This window comes from Eupeodes corollae, chromosome 1, assembly GCF_945859685.1.
Source record: "Eupeodes corollae chromosome 1, idEupCoro1.1, whole genome shotgun sequence".
NCBI classification, from domain to species: Eukaryota; Metazoa; Arthropoda; class Insecta; order Diptera; family Syrphidae; genus Eupeodes; species Eupeodes corollae.
Genome location: NC_079147.1, coordinates 166,959,073 through 166,972,915, shown reverse-complemented (window position 1 = coordinate 166,972,915; position 13,843 = coordinate 166,959,073). Strand labels below are relative to the sequence as shown.

The following is a 13,843-nucleotide window of genomic DNA, read 5'->3' as shown; positions in this document are numbered from 1 at the left end:
ATTTTGGTGAAATTGAGTTTTATTCCTTACTGTTAGTTATACCATATTCAAACTTAATCACGGCGGAAAAGCTAAATCTATGAGATTCAATGTATAAACTGTGTATATATTAAAAAAAAATGTTCATATCGAAAATTGTATCTTTCCAGGAATAATATCTTACACGGAATATTTATTCCTTCTTTCAATTCTAACAAGTAAGTAGTCATTTATATTAAGATTCGCATAATTAGTTATTGATCTTAATGTCCTTATATGTTCTATTGCCAGAGCCACAATCAGGATTCCGAATTGCCTTCAACATGTTCGACACGGATGGCAATCAACGAGTTGATAAAAACGAATTTTTAGTGGTAAGATTAAAGTCCATACCATACTTGGTTAATTTGTTTTAGTATTTTTGTTTCAATAATTTATTATTTTTTAATTTAAATTTTATTTACTATTATTTTTTCCATTATTATTTTTTTATTTAGATTCAAACAATTTTGGGAGGTTCATTGCAAAAACTTCATATAGACGAAGAGACGCGTAGAATTGTAAGATTATTTTATAATTTATTTTTGTTTTTTATATAATTAAGAAATAGTCAAAAAGGTTTAGGATCAATTTCGATTATTCTTCCAATAGAAATTTCATTCAATTAATATCAAATGTCATTTTTTCAAAAGGCATTTTTATGAAAGGAAACTTATTTAATAGAGTTAAAGGATAAAACAACAAATTCGCAGATAGTTTAAAGGAGCACTCTCTCAAGCAACTTACTTAACTATTATCGTGGAAAATAAAAAGGCAAGAGCTATATTGTGTGAATACTCACAATAATTTCCTTCTTATTCTTGAACATTTGTTTGTCCCAATAATTAAATAATCCAAGTCACATTCAATTCTTATTTTATCAACATCAAATGATTATTTTAGTATTTCTGCAGGAGTAATAAAGGGATGCATACGTACACTGCTACACAAAAGTTTGAGTATAACGATTAAATAAGGAAAAGGAGAAATACAGCTCCTGTATAAATGAACGCCATACACATCCACCACCATGCCTCACAGTCTTTACAGTGCATTTTGTATTAAAGCTATCATTTGGCATTCTCCACACCTTAAGGTGACCGTCAGACTTAACAATGTTATATTTGGACTCGTCCGTGAAAATTACCTCGTGCCAAAATTCGGGAGTCTTATTAATTCAATCATTGGCGAACGTTATTCGCTTCTGCTTGTTGGCTTGGTTCACTAATGGCTTATTTATGGGTGTGCACGACGTAAATCCATGTCCAACTATAGTACTTTCAACCGTTTTTGTGTGCACTTCAGTGTTAGTGTTGTAATGCGTTTTTAGTTCCGAGCTGATCATTTTAGGTATTTTAAAATTGTTTTTATTAATCATACGTTTAATCACCAGCTTTTGTCTTACTTCGAGGGTCGGCCGGATCTTGCCTTAGAATTTACTTGTCTTTAGTTCCTAAAGCAAACTATGGGTCTCTGGATTGTTGATCGACTTCTGGAAGTTTGTTTTAAAATTCCGCTGTAGCGCATTCTGTGCGTTTGCACACGGTGTAATGAAACATTTTTTTATTTGGACGCAAACTTTTGTATAACGAAAATTACAACGTTTTCCTTTTTTTGTAATTAGTTTAAACAAAAATAAAAGCATTGAATTTATTTTGGATGAAATCGATACTTTGAAAATAATTTTTTTTTTAAATATACTCTTTTTCTTTATTTTATCACTATACGCAAACTCTTGTGTAGCACTATATACTCCATTACTAATTTTGTTTTGAGTGTATCCATTTTGGGATTTGCACTTTATATTTCCGTCCTAGCAATGACAACACTATTATATTTTATTTTAAATGGTTTCCTGTTTTTTTTTTAACAAGACGATCAATACCTTTTTTATTTCTTGTAAGCAATTTTGGAAACAGTTTGAACTGGTGCAGAAATCGATGTCCAATTTATATTTATTTGATGTTCAAAAACAAGAAAAAGACAATGTCAAGAGTCAAATCATGACTTCAAAATCTAAAGTTATAGCCTCTTGCGAGGAATTGACAAATCTCTCTCAGAGTAAAACTTGTCGTGTGTTTTCATGTTAGCCTTTCAGATTCGGATTAAAACTGAAGGTCGTCTCCATCCCTGACAACAGTTCTCGCACATAACAATGTTTGAGAATTGAAAGTAACTAGGCCCAAGTTCTCAACGGACAGTAGCGCTACCTTATTTATTTATTTAAATACAAATAAGCTTTGATAAAAGTGATAAATTTTCAAAAAAAAAATCAGCTCTAAGGTCTAAAAGCACCTAAAATGCTTCATTTTATATAGCGGGGGATATATATAGAACTTATACTCCGTATTTATTATAAGATCTTGAAAGGAACACAGACTCCAATTCATCAAATTTGAAATTTTCAATCTCTACAAACACAATTAAGGTTTTGTTGTGAGACTTAAATTAATATATCCTGAAAATTAAAAACACTTTTTTATTTAATTTTAATTTAACTAATATAACCTTACGACCTCAATGGTTCTACTTGTTTTTGATAACGCTTCTTATAAATTTATTAATACTTCCCAAATAATTGAATAATTTCTTAAATTTAAAAAATTCAGCTCCGACGATTGGTTTCCCCTGATGAAGCGAAATTCCTTTTTGAAAAGAAAAAACTTAAAACAAAAAAGAAGAAAGGCTTTGTAAGTTTCAGTTTTCAAAAACATTTAAGCTATTACATGATTGTAGATATTCTTGACCTTTTGCTTAAAACATAAAAATACAATACATCACTGATACAGTTTACAATACGAAAACAACATTAACGTCCAAAAGTACGGATCGCTTGAATATCTTGTTTTTTATTGTTTTAAATGCTTAAATCGCTCTATCTGTCTTTGTCTGCCTCCGACATAATAATGTCGTCTTCTCTGTGTGAAGACTTAAGAAATAAATACTGTCACTTAATTTAGAAACGAAACTTAAACAGCCAAAGGAAGTTGTAAGATACAACTTAGCAACTTATGGTTTTGTAAGTATTAACCAACTATGATTAAAATTTTCAAGTTTGTTTTGATTTGTTTTTAGTTTAATTCCTTGACATTTTATTATTTGTTTTTGTTGAACAAAATTTTTGTATTATTTCACAATTTGGCTTTTATTTGCACGTTTTTGAATTTTTTTAAATAATTTTAATTTAAATGAAGATTTTTTGGTCATAACTAACATAATAATATAATGCACGAAACCTAGATGGAGAAAATTTTCAGTGGAGCATGGAAAGACAAACGTGGCCTTACAGAAACCGAAGAAAACGAAGAGAAAAAAAATGAAAGAGATGATGTAAGTATGAAATCCTTTAAACTTTTGAAAAGATTACTATTAATAGAATTATTATAAATCCCTCCATGTTTAAATGAAAAAAATTTCTTTCCTGCTTAAATGAAAAATGTTTTACAAAACACCACTGTAGGTAGGTAGAAGTGGCGATCTCAAGGCAACCTAGCCTTAAATCCAATTAGGGCTGTAGTGCGCCGCTTTGATACCAAAAACTTGTTTGACCTTTGATTGAAAGGGATAGATTGATAGAGAAGCTTCATAGCGATTATGTTAGAGCCATTTTGTCGCATTGAGAAAAAAGATTAGGTCTCTAATCTTTGTCTCAGATAGCTCATCAAGTTCTTGAAAAAATGCTTTTCCAAAGTATTTCATTCTAGTGTTTGCCAAAGCAGGACATTTGCAGAGGAAATAGTTTATAGTTTCACTTTCTCTTTGGTCATTATAGCTACGGCAAAAGGTGTTGTAAGAGATACCCAACTTCTCTGTATGAACTCCTATAGACCAATGTCCGGTACAAACCGCAACAATCCTGGCTATGTCTTGCCTTGGCCTGCATAGAAGATCGTTTGTACGGGTTTTGTTATAGGTGGGCCATATCTTCCTAGATATAATGCAGTTGGGTAAATTGCTCCACCTTCGGTTTGATTCAGTTTGGTAGATAGAAAGGATTTTACCCTTCATAGCACCAAGAGGAAGTTAACCATTTCCGCAAGTGAGCTATGAAGGGCCGATCCTTGCCTGGCTAGCTCGTTAGCCCGTTCATTTCCCACGATACCACTATGGCTTAGAACCCAGAACAGGGTGACACCGAGGTTAATATTCAGGTTCGCAAGCTAATCGCGACATTGCTGGACCAATTTAGATGAGGATATGGCCGAGTTAATGGCTTTGACAGCTGCCTGACTGTCTGTAAAGATAACCATATTTCGGTTTTGGTTTGGGTTTTGTTTAAGTATCTTACATGCCTCCCTTTTGCCAGCAAAGTCAGGAAGCCTAAAGGATTTGGCTACATTTAGGGGCTCAGAAAAGATCCCAGAACCAACTCCGCACTCCATCTTTGAGCCGTCAGTAAAGATGGTTGTGTCGAAACCTATCGACACGATGTCATCCTCCCATTCTTCTCTCGATGGGAAAATAACCTTAAAACCCTTACTAAGGTTCAAAGTAGGAGTGCAGTAGTCAGTGTCTACCGAGATAATATCTGAGGGAATCAATTTTGTAGTTTTGCTCCGACCATAAGGTTTTGACAACCAACTATTTGATTACTTCAGCCTAATAGCGCTGCAGGAAACTATGTATTTAATAAAAAGGTCGATTGGTAGAAGATCCAAAATAACGTTTAAGGCGTCCATTGGGCAAGTACGCACGGCCCCTGTGGTGCTCACGCAAGCTCTTCTCTGATCCTTCTTTAGCTTATTAATATTATAGACTTTGCTAAGAGCAGGCCACCACACAATCGAACCATATGTTAAGATTGGGCGTACTACGGCTGTGTACGTCCATAAAATCATCATAAAATTTATAACTTTATAATATCATTTACCTTATATTTATCTTTAATACCTTCTTGCGAAACCTTTTTACTTCAAAACTTCCTGACATCTTTGTTCCATTGATGAAATAAGCCGCCTGCACTGCTCTACGGCTATAGCCCTCCAGGCAGTTTATTATTATCTTTAATACCTTCGAAAGAACATCATTGTTGGAGTTATTTTTGAGAGCAATAGTTTTTTAACATCAGCCCAAAAATGCTCTATCGGATTTAGGTTTGCACTTGATGATGCCCATTCCAGAACTTGTATCGATTGGTCCCTAAAGAACTGTTTCGTAATTCCATCAGTGTGCTTTGGGTCGTTGTCATTCTGAAACTTCCATATCACTGGCATGTTTTCATCGGCCCAATGCACTAATCGTTCCTTAAGAATGTCAATGTATTTAATGGCTGTCAGCGTTCCATCGATTCGATGGATTGGGCCAACTCCACACCACGGGAAACAACCCCACACGTTAAGCAAGCCGCCTCCATGCTTAATTACTGGCAAAACTTATTTAGGGTTTAACGCTGTTCCTTTTGGCCTTTGGACATATAGTGCACCATCTTGGCCTATCATATTTATTTTAGTTTCGTCCTTCCACACTATGTACTTCCATTCGTTTGTTGTCCAGTTTGTGTGTGATCTTGCGAACTCTATTCTAAGTCTACGTTGTCTTGCGGTTACTAATGGTTTCTTACGAGAAACACGACCATGCAACCCAACTTCCACCAATCTTCTTCTGATTGTGCGTCGCCCTATCGGGACATCGAATGCAACCGAGAGTTGGCGTTGTATCTCTGTGGAGCTAATTTTTGGGTCTTTTTTGGCCAGCCTACTAATCGCTCAATCTATTTAGCAGCTTGTCTTACGGGCCCGTTTTTTACGAGGTACATTTTCAGCAGTCCTGAAGTTTTTAAAATGCTTAATTGCATCGAAAACTTTCTTTACGGAACAATTCATACGAGATGCAATTGCTCTATAGGGCATTTTAAGCTTCCAAAGTTCAAGAATCGCTTTCCTTGTAGAAAGATCACAACTCCTTGCAATTACCTCCAAAATTTAAAAATTATTCTTTAAAAACGTTTGCAGAGATTTAAAGAATTTTCTACTAACCAATGCAAAATAAAAAGATTATTTTTATTTCACCCAAATCAAATGTAATTTAACTGTTTTTACAATTTCTACAAGACTTACATACGTCCAAAGCTTGAGTATAACTCCCATCTCTGGGCTGGTGCTCCTGCAACTTACTTAAGATTCTTGGATAGTGTTGAACGTAGAGCATTTAAATTGACAGGTGATAATAATAATATCATCATAAGTTCATTTACTTCGCTTGAACATAGTCGTAAGGTCTCTTGTCTGACCCTTTTTTACCGTCATTTTAACGGCTTATGCTCTAGTGAAATAGCCAGTTGCATTCCTCCCCTTAAACAGTTCAACCTTAATACTCGCGCTTCTAAGAATGCTCATCAGTATACCCTCGAGCCCAACTTCGGCCGTACTTTCAAATACAGATATTCGTTCTTAAGCCGTACTACGCGAATGTGGAATGCCTTCCACACTCTGTCATTCCTAGTCATTGCAATATTCAGGAATTCAAAACCAATGTGCACCGACATCTCTCTTTAAACCCTTTCTCCTCTTCCTGGTGCTCACACTGCGCCTCTGCATAATAAGGGTAGTAATATCCCCTTGAGTGTATGCTTATTATAAAAAAATACCATTTCCAAAGCTTTGTTCCCTAAAGCATTTTCTCATTATACTCAATCATACAAATGTCAAAAAATGCCATAATTTATTGCGTACCATAGTTTTTTAAAATCATAATCTACGACATTTCGTTCCTTTATTGTAATCCGCTTTTCCTCCTCTTAACAACATGCTTTTTTTTAATGGCAGATCTACGAACATAAATCTAACTAAATTTATATCCAAAACCATTTTTGGATATAAATTTATCTAAATTATCATCAGCAAAGGTGACCACGATAGCTTTAGTATCCTGGAATATCTCTTTTATATAAAAGATACAAGGTTGGTCTAGGACACTTTCTTGTGACACACGGGCTTCTAGATTTAGATTTAGATTAGATAGATTTTATTTACTTGAAATTATTTGTATAATTTCATTAACAATCTTTAAAGCATGGTTTTGCCGTCTTCCTGATTGACAAAGTTTTAACTGTATTAAAGTTTTGTAATTAATTAAGTTGCAGTTGTGTTAACTAAAAATGTTCATCTCAAATTCTGCTTCTATAAATAAGTGCTGTTTTGCAATATATAGTAGTACCCGTGGCATGACGGTTAGTGCGTTGGACTGTAATGCAAGGGGTCTTGGGTTCAATCCCTGCCTGTGCCACCTTAATTGAAAAAAAAAATAATTTTCGCGGGTACTGCCTGTTGCGAGGAATTGACAAATCCTTCAAAAGTAATTCTTGTCATGAAAAAGTGCTTTCTCAAACTAGCCCTTCGGATTCGGCCCCTTCCATTCCTGACAACAGTACTCGCACACAGGAATGGTTGAGAGTTGTAAGTCACTAGGCCCTGGTTCACAACGGACTGTTGCAATTGATTTGATTTTTTTTTTTGCAATATATAAGCATTTTAGACACATCTACTTCATTTAAGTTAGTTTCTAGTAAGCTAAAGTTTCGTTTTCTGATAAAAAGTCTCTGCCAAGTACATTTCTTCTAGTTTCTCTCAGGACTGGTAACCTCCCGACAAAATGCAAAATATCCTCTCGTTCAGACATGTTGCAAATATCACATAGTAGTGGAAGATCCTCGCGATGTGGAACGTAATTTATGTTAAGCAGTTCACCTCTTATCCGAAAGATGTTGGAGATTTGCTCTACAGTATTTATGTCCTGGAAGTAGTTTCTTTCATTAAGATTATAATTCAGCCTGTTATAAATCATCCGATGAAGTGAGCTGGATTCCTGTTCTGTGAACACATTTCTAAAATTTTCATCCAGACGCCTAATTACCTGGTACAGTGACGATTTCCATATACTCTGCTCACTGAGATTTAAATGTGCACCTGTATCTTCTGCTAGCAACACTCTACTCTTCCACTCTTTGACCCATCCTGTTTTGATTTGTATCGCTTTTAAAGCTGCTTATTTCTTTGTTCCCCACACTTGGGCAGAGTAAAACAGAATTGATTGGGATACTGCTTCGAAAAGTTTATATTTACTGCTATGCGAAATATTTTTGTGGTTGAAACATTCTTTCCATGCCACGTTAATCGCTGTTTTAGCCTTAAGAAGTTTTTCGTTGAGGTGTTTTTCCATACTTAAGTTTTGGGTAAAATATACTCCTAAGTATTTGTATTCTTTCACTCTTTCTATGTTCTTATTGTTGAAGTACCATTGTTCACTTGAGCTTAACCTTCCTCCACCTTTCTTGATAACCATCACTTTCGACTTGTTCAGGTTCACTACCAAACTCCATCGTCTACAGTATTCCGAAAGTCGATTTATCATAAGCTGTAAGGATTGCTGTGAGCCAGCAAGACTATATCATCTGCGAAGAGTGAGGCTTTAATGCTCTCTAGCTTATCTAATACCTCCTGGTAATGCGTCAGTGATGTCATTTATAAATAGTGCGAACAAGCCGAACAAGGACATCCCGGATCCAAACAACTTGTTCATCAATGCGTTTCGATCAACTGAGTCAAATGCAGCTTTAAGATCCACAAAAAAAGTGTATAACTTTTTATTTTTTGCTCCTTAAAACGAATATATGATCGATGGTCGAGTAACCCAACCTGAATCCGGCTTGACACTCATATAATAGATTTTTCGAGTATATCCACTTGTTCAGCCGCTTTAGTAGAATCCCAATAAAGATTTTAAAGGAAGCGATAAAAAACGAGATTACTCTTTTTTTTAGTTCCCAGTAATTTAAGCGTAACATACTCTAAAAAATCGGTCCGTTAAATAATGTTATTCAGTTTTTCTTAGTATTGCCTGGAAGGTCTTTATGCACTTTATACCCAAATCCCAAGTGTCAAACCTTGTCAAAGACTTGAACAACATCTTCTTTCTACCACTTTCGTAATTCGATGTACTTGGTCTTTCGCGGAATGTTTATTTCTAAGTCCAAACTGATGGTTCGGAATTAATCTTCTTGTATTTACTATGTTGCTAAGCCTTTTAATTAAAAGATTTCTTTTTAACCTTTTGCCAGGATTGGTATAAACGATATTGGACTGTAAGATGTTACTCCTGTCGGTTAGCCTACCTTGTTTAGTTTCAATTATCTTAGTAAAATGCTAGCGGTCATTATAAATTGTGTTTTTTTTTTAAGGTTTTCAAGCGCATTTCTTTCAAAACCTGAGCAGTGACAAGATCGTAATTTAGTGATTTTTTATTAGATAACTTGCTAGTTGAGATTATTAATATGACCTAACCTACAAATACAATAAGTAAACGTACAACGGAACGAAGCCGATATAATTTTTAAACACTAGCTTTTGACTCAGTTATTGATAAACCAAATCAACCATGTTACAACAATTGGTTTTGATAATTTTGAAAATAAAGTTAAATAACATGATTGTTTCCATCATGTTTTCTATACAAATTTTGCAGTACAAATATCTTATTCAAATTTAAACTCCTTCCAAAATGCTATTCAAATATGCTTCAAAAGCTATAAACACTTATTTATATGGTGCATTTTATGGACAGTCCATGATCAATTTTTATAGAATTTTAAACTCAAAAATCACCTTCTACTGCCTCATGCGCTATATATATTTTAATTGCAATTAAAATATAACTTATTACTCAGACTTAACATACTTAATTAAATATCTTATCGAAAAATACCTTTAATCAATATACTTCTCTATTTAGCGAGACAGTTACATTGACGATGAGGAGGGGTTACAACGCAGACACAGAGTCGATACTACTCTTCAAGTGCATTTCTTTGGTCGAAAAGGCAATCAAGATCTGAACTATGATGGTTTTTATAAATTCATGGATAATTTACAAACTGAAGTTCTCGAACTTGAGTTTAGTGAATTCTCGAAAGGGAATCCAGCTATCACTGAAGTGGACTTTGCCAAAATTCTTCTACGTTATACATATTTGGATACTGACGAATATGATATGTTTTTAGAGAGGTTACTAGATCGAGTTAAGGATGAAAAAGGAATTATGTTTCATGAGTTCAAAGATTTCTGTCGTTTTTTGAATAATTTAGATGATTTTGCCATTGCCATGCGAATGTACACTTTGGCTGATCGTGCAATTTCAAAAGGTATAAATTAAAAAAATTCATATTTACTTTTTTTTTTAAATTTGCATAATGAATTGTGTTTATTTTTCGTAGATGAATTTGCAAGGGCCGTAATGATTTGTACTGGCTACCAACTTACAAGCCATTTAATCGACACAGTGTTTGCTATTTTCGATGCAGATGGTGATGGTCTGCTGTCTTATAAGGAATTCATCGCAATCATGAAGGATCGACTTCATCGTGGTTTCAAAGTAAGTGATTCGTCTATTGAATATGATGTGGAATTACTCGACGAAGGTGATCCTCAATTCCCAGTAATCTCACTGCTCAGGTCACATGCTTGTCATCGCGTTAGGCAGTATCTATATAGCTTATATTTATGATTTAATTTATCACTTCAGTTTCATTAATATCATTGTTATTGCTTTTGTGCGTTTTTTTGTGTTCTTATTTCATATTATATCATTTGTTTCGCATTTTGTTTTAGACGCATTTTAAGTTGAAAGTAAGTTAACACCTTGCGCCAACACGCGCCGATCATGATTTGCCAGCTAAGCAAATCATAACAGAAAATTATAAGTTCCCACGATTGGTGGGTATCGAGTAACGGTGCATGGAGGTCAATATGATTGGCGGGTGTCAAATAACGGGTTTAATGCACGAGCATGGTCGCTGACCATGCAAATCACCATCGTATGTGAACAGCGCGCCGTTAGGTGTAATTTTAGGGTATTAGTTAAGTTACTGTTAGTTCAATTTTAGCTGGTGAACAATAAACATTAATTAATTTAATCGTAAAACGAATATAGACTAGACTTTCATTTCGATAGTAAGTCGGACGGTTGGGCTGGCCCCTCAGGGGCCGGCGTCCGCGTTTTTTTAGGATCCTCCATCAGAGAATCCTTAATTGGCGCCCGAGCAGGGACCCTGTTGCAAGACTGTATCCTTTTTGCCTGTAGATCGTAGTGCATTACCAATACGCTCTATCTGAGTGAACGTTGCTGTTACCATGGGAACACAGTATACCATTTTGGATAATGACACACAATTTTCTGCATAAACATGGGAACATGCGGATATCTTTAAAGGCTAAAGGATACGACGGTGATGGTGATCGTTCCATTAGTAGGCTGCTTGCGGCTAAACGGGACCAAAACGACACCTCCCACGCAACACGGTTCCTTGGAAACCCTATCATTCGGTCGGTTTTGGGGAGTACTAAAAATACATTTTTGTTTTCGCAGATTCTTCCAAAAAAAAAAAAAAAAAAACGAAGTAACAAAAAAGGAACAAGATACAAAAAAACATGCTCATTGTGTGAGTGGGGAAAAAAAATTTTCAAGAAAGAAAAGTGACATCAAAATTTTTCTGTTTGATAAAAAAATATTATTAATTGTCAATTTAAATTGGTATAAAAAAAAAAAAGGTTTTCACCTTTACAAAAGAAAAAAATTAATCTAAATTTGTGTATGTAAAAAAAAAAAGAAGAAAAAGAAAAAATTTCATACATAAAAATAAAGGGTTTTTTCCAAGAGAAAAAAAATTTTTTAAATTGTAAATTGTAAAAAATCCATACATATTGTGCTGTGTGTGAGTGCGACTGTGCAAAAGGAAAATCAAATTATTGAATTAAAATATATAATTATATAAGAAAATTTAAAGTAAAAAAGAAAAATAGGATAATAATTTCCTTTTACAAAAATTTCTGTGTGCCCGGTGTCTGTTAAGGTAAGCCTTTTTTAATATATATCTTTAAACTAAACGTGAATAAAAAAGATTGTTTGACATGGACCAAATCGCTCAACAAATTGTTGAATTGTCCGGAGCGGTCAGCAGCTTGATAGCTCAACTGAAGGGGTTCGAGAGGAGAGTCCAAGTTGTGGAAGAGAAAGCAACTTCGACAGCCTCCCCGGCCGTACCTTCTGTAGCTAACTATTTCGAGCTCAGTCCTCCACAGACGGAGGCTGATCTTAGAGAGATAAGCAAACTGCCTGACTGCGTTAAAGAGTTGCAAGTCTTTAACGGAAACCCTACGCAGTATGTATCATGGATACACGCTGTAGAGGGGATCCTTAAGGACTACGAAATAATAAAATCAAAGCCTCTTTACCGGGCTATATTGCAACATATTAGGGGCAAGATCAGAGGTCCTGCTGATGCTGCTCTAGTCAGCTATAATATCTTTGATGCTGACTGGCTTGAGATGAAAGCTTGCTTATCACTGCATTATGCTGATAAGAAAGACTTAAGGACTCTCGAGCATCAGCTCAATCAGCTTGCTCAGAAGAACAGTAAACTCGATGATTTTTATGCTGCCGTTAACCATCAACTATCGTTGATGGTTAATAAAATCAAAACTGAGTCGCATAGTGAGGAAACCGTAAGGGCTTTGGTAGAAACCTACCGGAATAGGGCTCTGGATGTGTTCGTGCGTGGCCTCAATGGTGATATCTCACGAATGTTGATGATTCAACGGCCACGGACACTCCCAGAAGCTTACTCTGCCTGCCTGGAAATACAGAACGTCAACTATCGGAGTAGTTCTGTACACTCCTCTTCCTTCTCTAACACCATCACGTCTCCTATGAATCAACATTTTGGTAATAGAGACGTGAGGCCCAATATTCCTCCGAGAAGGCCTCAACAAAATTCAATAGGGAAGCATAACAGGTTTGCCTGGAATGCTCCTCAGGAAAATGTTCCTGCACCGAAGCCTTCGGAGAAGATGGATGTTGATCGAAGCATTCAGAGCAAACAAGTGAACTATGCAAATCGATCAAAGTTCCAGGGCAACCCCTTTAAACGTAGAGCAGCCTCTGATAACTTCCCTAACAAGCAGCAACGCTTGTACAACATCGAAGCAGAAGACGAAGTGGATTTAGAAAGCTACTCCGCATCTGCGGAAGAAGCTACTTGTGACGAGATAAATTTTATGTCAGGGGGCCATCTAGCGTACCATACATAGAGTATGTTACAAAGGATGGAGTAGTGTTGAAGTTTCTTGTTGATACGGGGGCCAACAAGAATTTCATAAGCCCAAAAATCGACCAGCCCTCAATCTCGCTTCCAAAACCTTTTTCTGTCAAGTCTGCCGCTGGTAATGTTAAAATTTCTAATTATGTCGAGGGAAGATTTTTCTCTAAGGTTGGCAATGATACTCCTGTTAAATTCTTTGTACTACCTGGACTCGATTCTTTCGATGGAATCATTGGGGATGACACCCTCAAAGAATTGGAGGCTGTCATTGATAGAAAAAACAACCTTCTAACGATAAAACCCAATATAGAGATTCCGCTCAAAGCAAAGATATCACGACAGGTGAACGTTGTGCTTAATGAGGACCTTCCCCACGACATTAGACAGGGATTGGAAAAATTAATTAAGAAACACGAATCGCTTTTCGGGCCAATCAATATTAACGAAGTAATCGATACTTCGATTCAGGCCGAAATAAGAACGAACACCGATGAGCCTGTCTATGCGAAAAGCTACCCTTACCCATCATGCTTGAGAGAAGTAGTAGATGAGGAAATAAATAAGCTCCTAGAAGAAGGGATTATAAGACCTTCTAAAAGTCCTTATAATTCTCCAATTTGGGTTGTACCTAAGAAACCCAAAGCTAATGGTGAGAAGCAATACCGAATGGTTATTGACTATAAAAGACTCAATAGCGTGACCATTTCGGACGCATATCCCATACCGGATATAAAT

The 13,843-nt window shown here is 35.6% G+C and overlaps 1 protein-coding gene across 10 annotated transcripts in view; it reads left to right on the top strand.

Moving 5' to 3' along the window:
- The window catches only part of LOC129943338 (calcium uptake protein 3, mitochondrial), a 63,101-nt gene that overhangs the window by 33,337 nt on the left and 15,921 nt on the right, over positions 1-13,843 (top strand). For 4 of the 10 annotated variants that reach the window (XM_056052690.1, XM_056052692.1, XM_056052691.1 and 1 more), the window contains exons 4-10: positions 150-197; positions 271-353; positions 477-539; positions 2,628-2,708; positions 3,259-3,348; positions 9,745-10,153; positions 10,226-10,383. In XM_056052690.1, the coding sequence (XP_055908665.1) occupies positions 150-197; positions 271-353; positions 477-539; positions 2,628-2,708; positions 3,259-3,348; positions 9,745-10,153; positions 10,226-10,383 (932 nt within the window). Of the gene's footprint in view, positions 1-149; positions 198-270; positions 354-476; positions 540-2,627; positions 2,709-3,258; positions 3,349-9,744; positions 10,154-10,225; positions 10,384-10,619; positions 10,937-13,843 lie in introns of those variants that run through there. The other 6 variants (XM_056052698.1, XM_056052693.1, XM_056052695.1 and 3 more) reach the window with 5 other exon arrangements.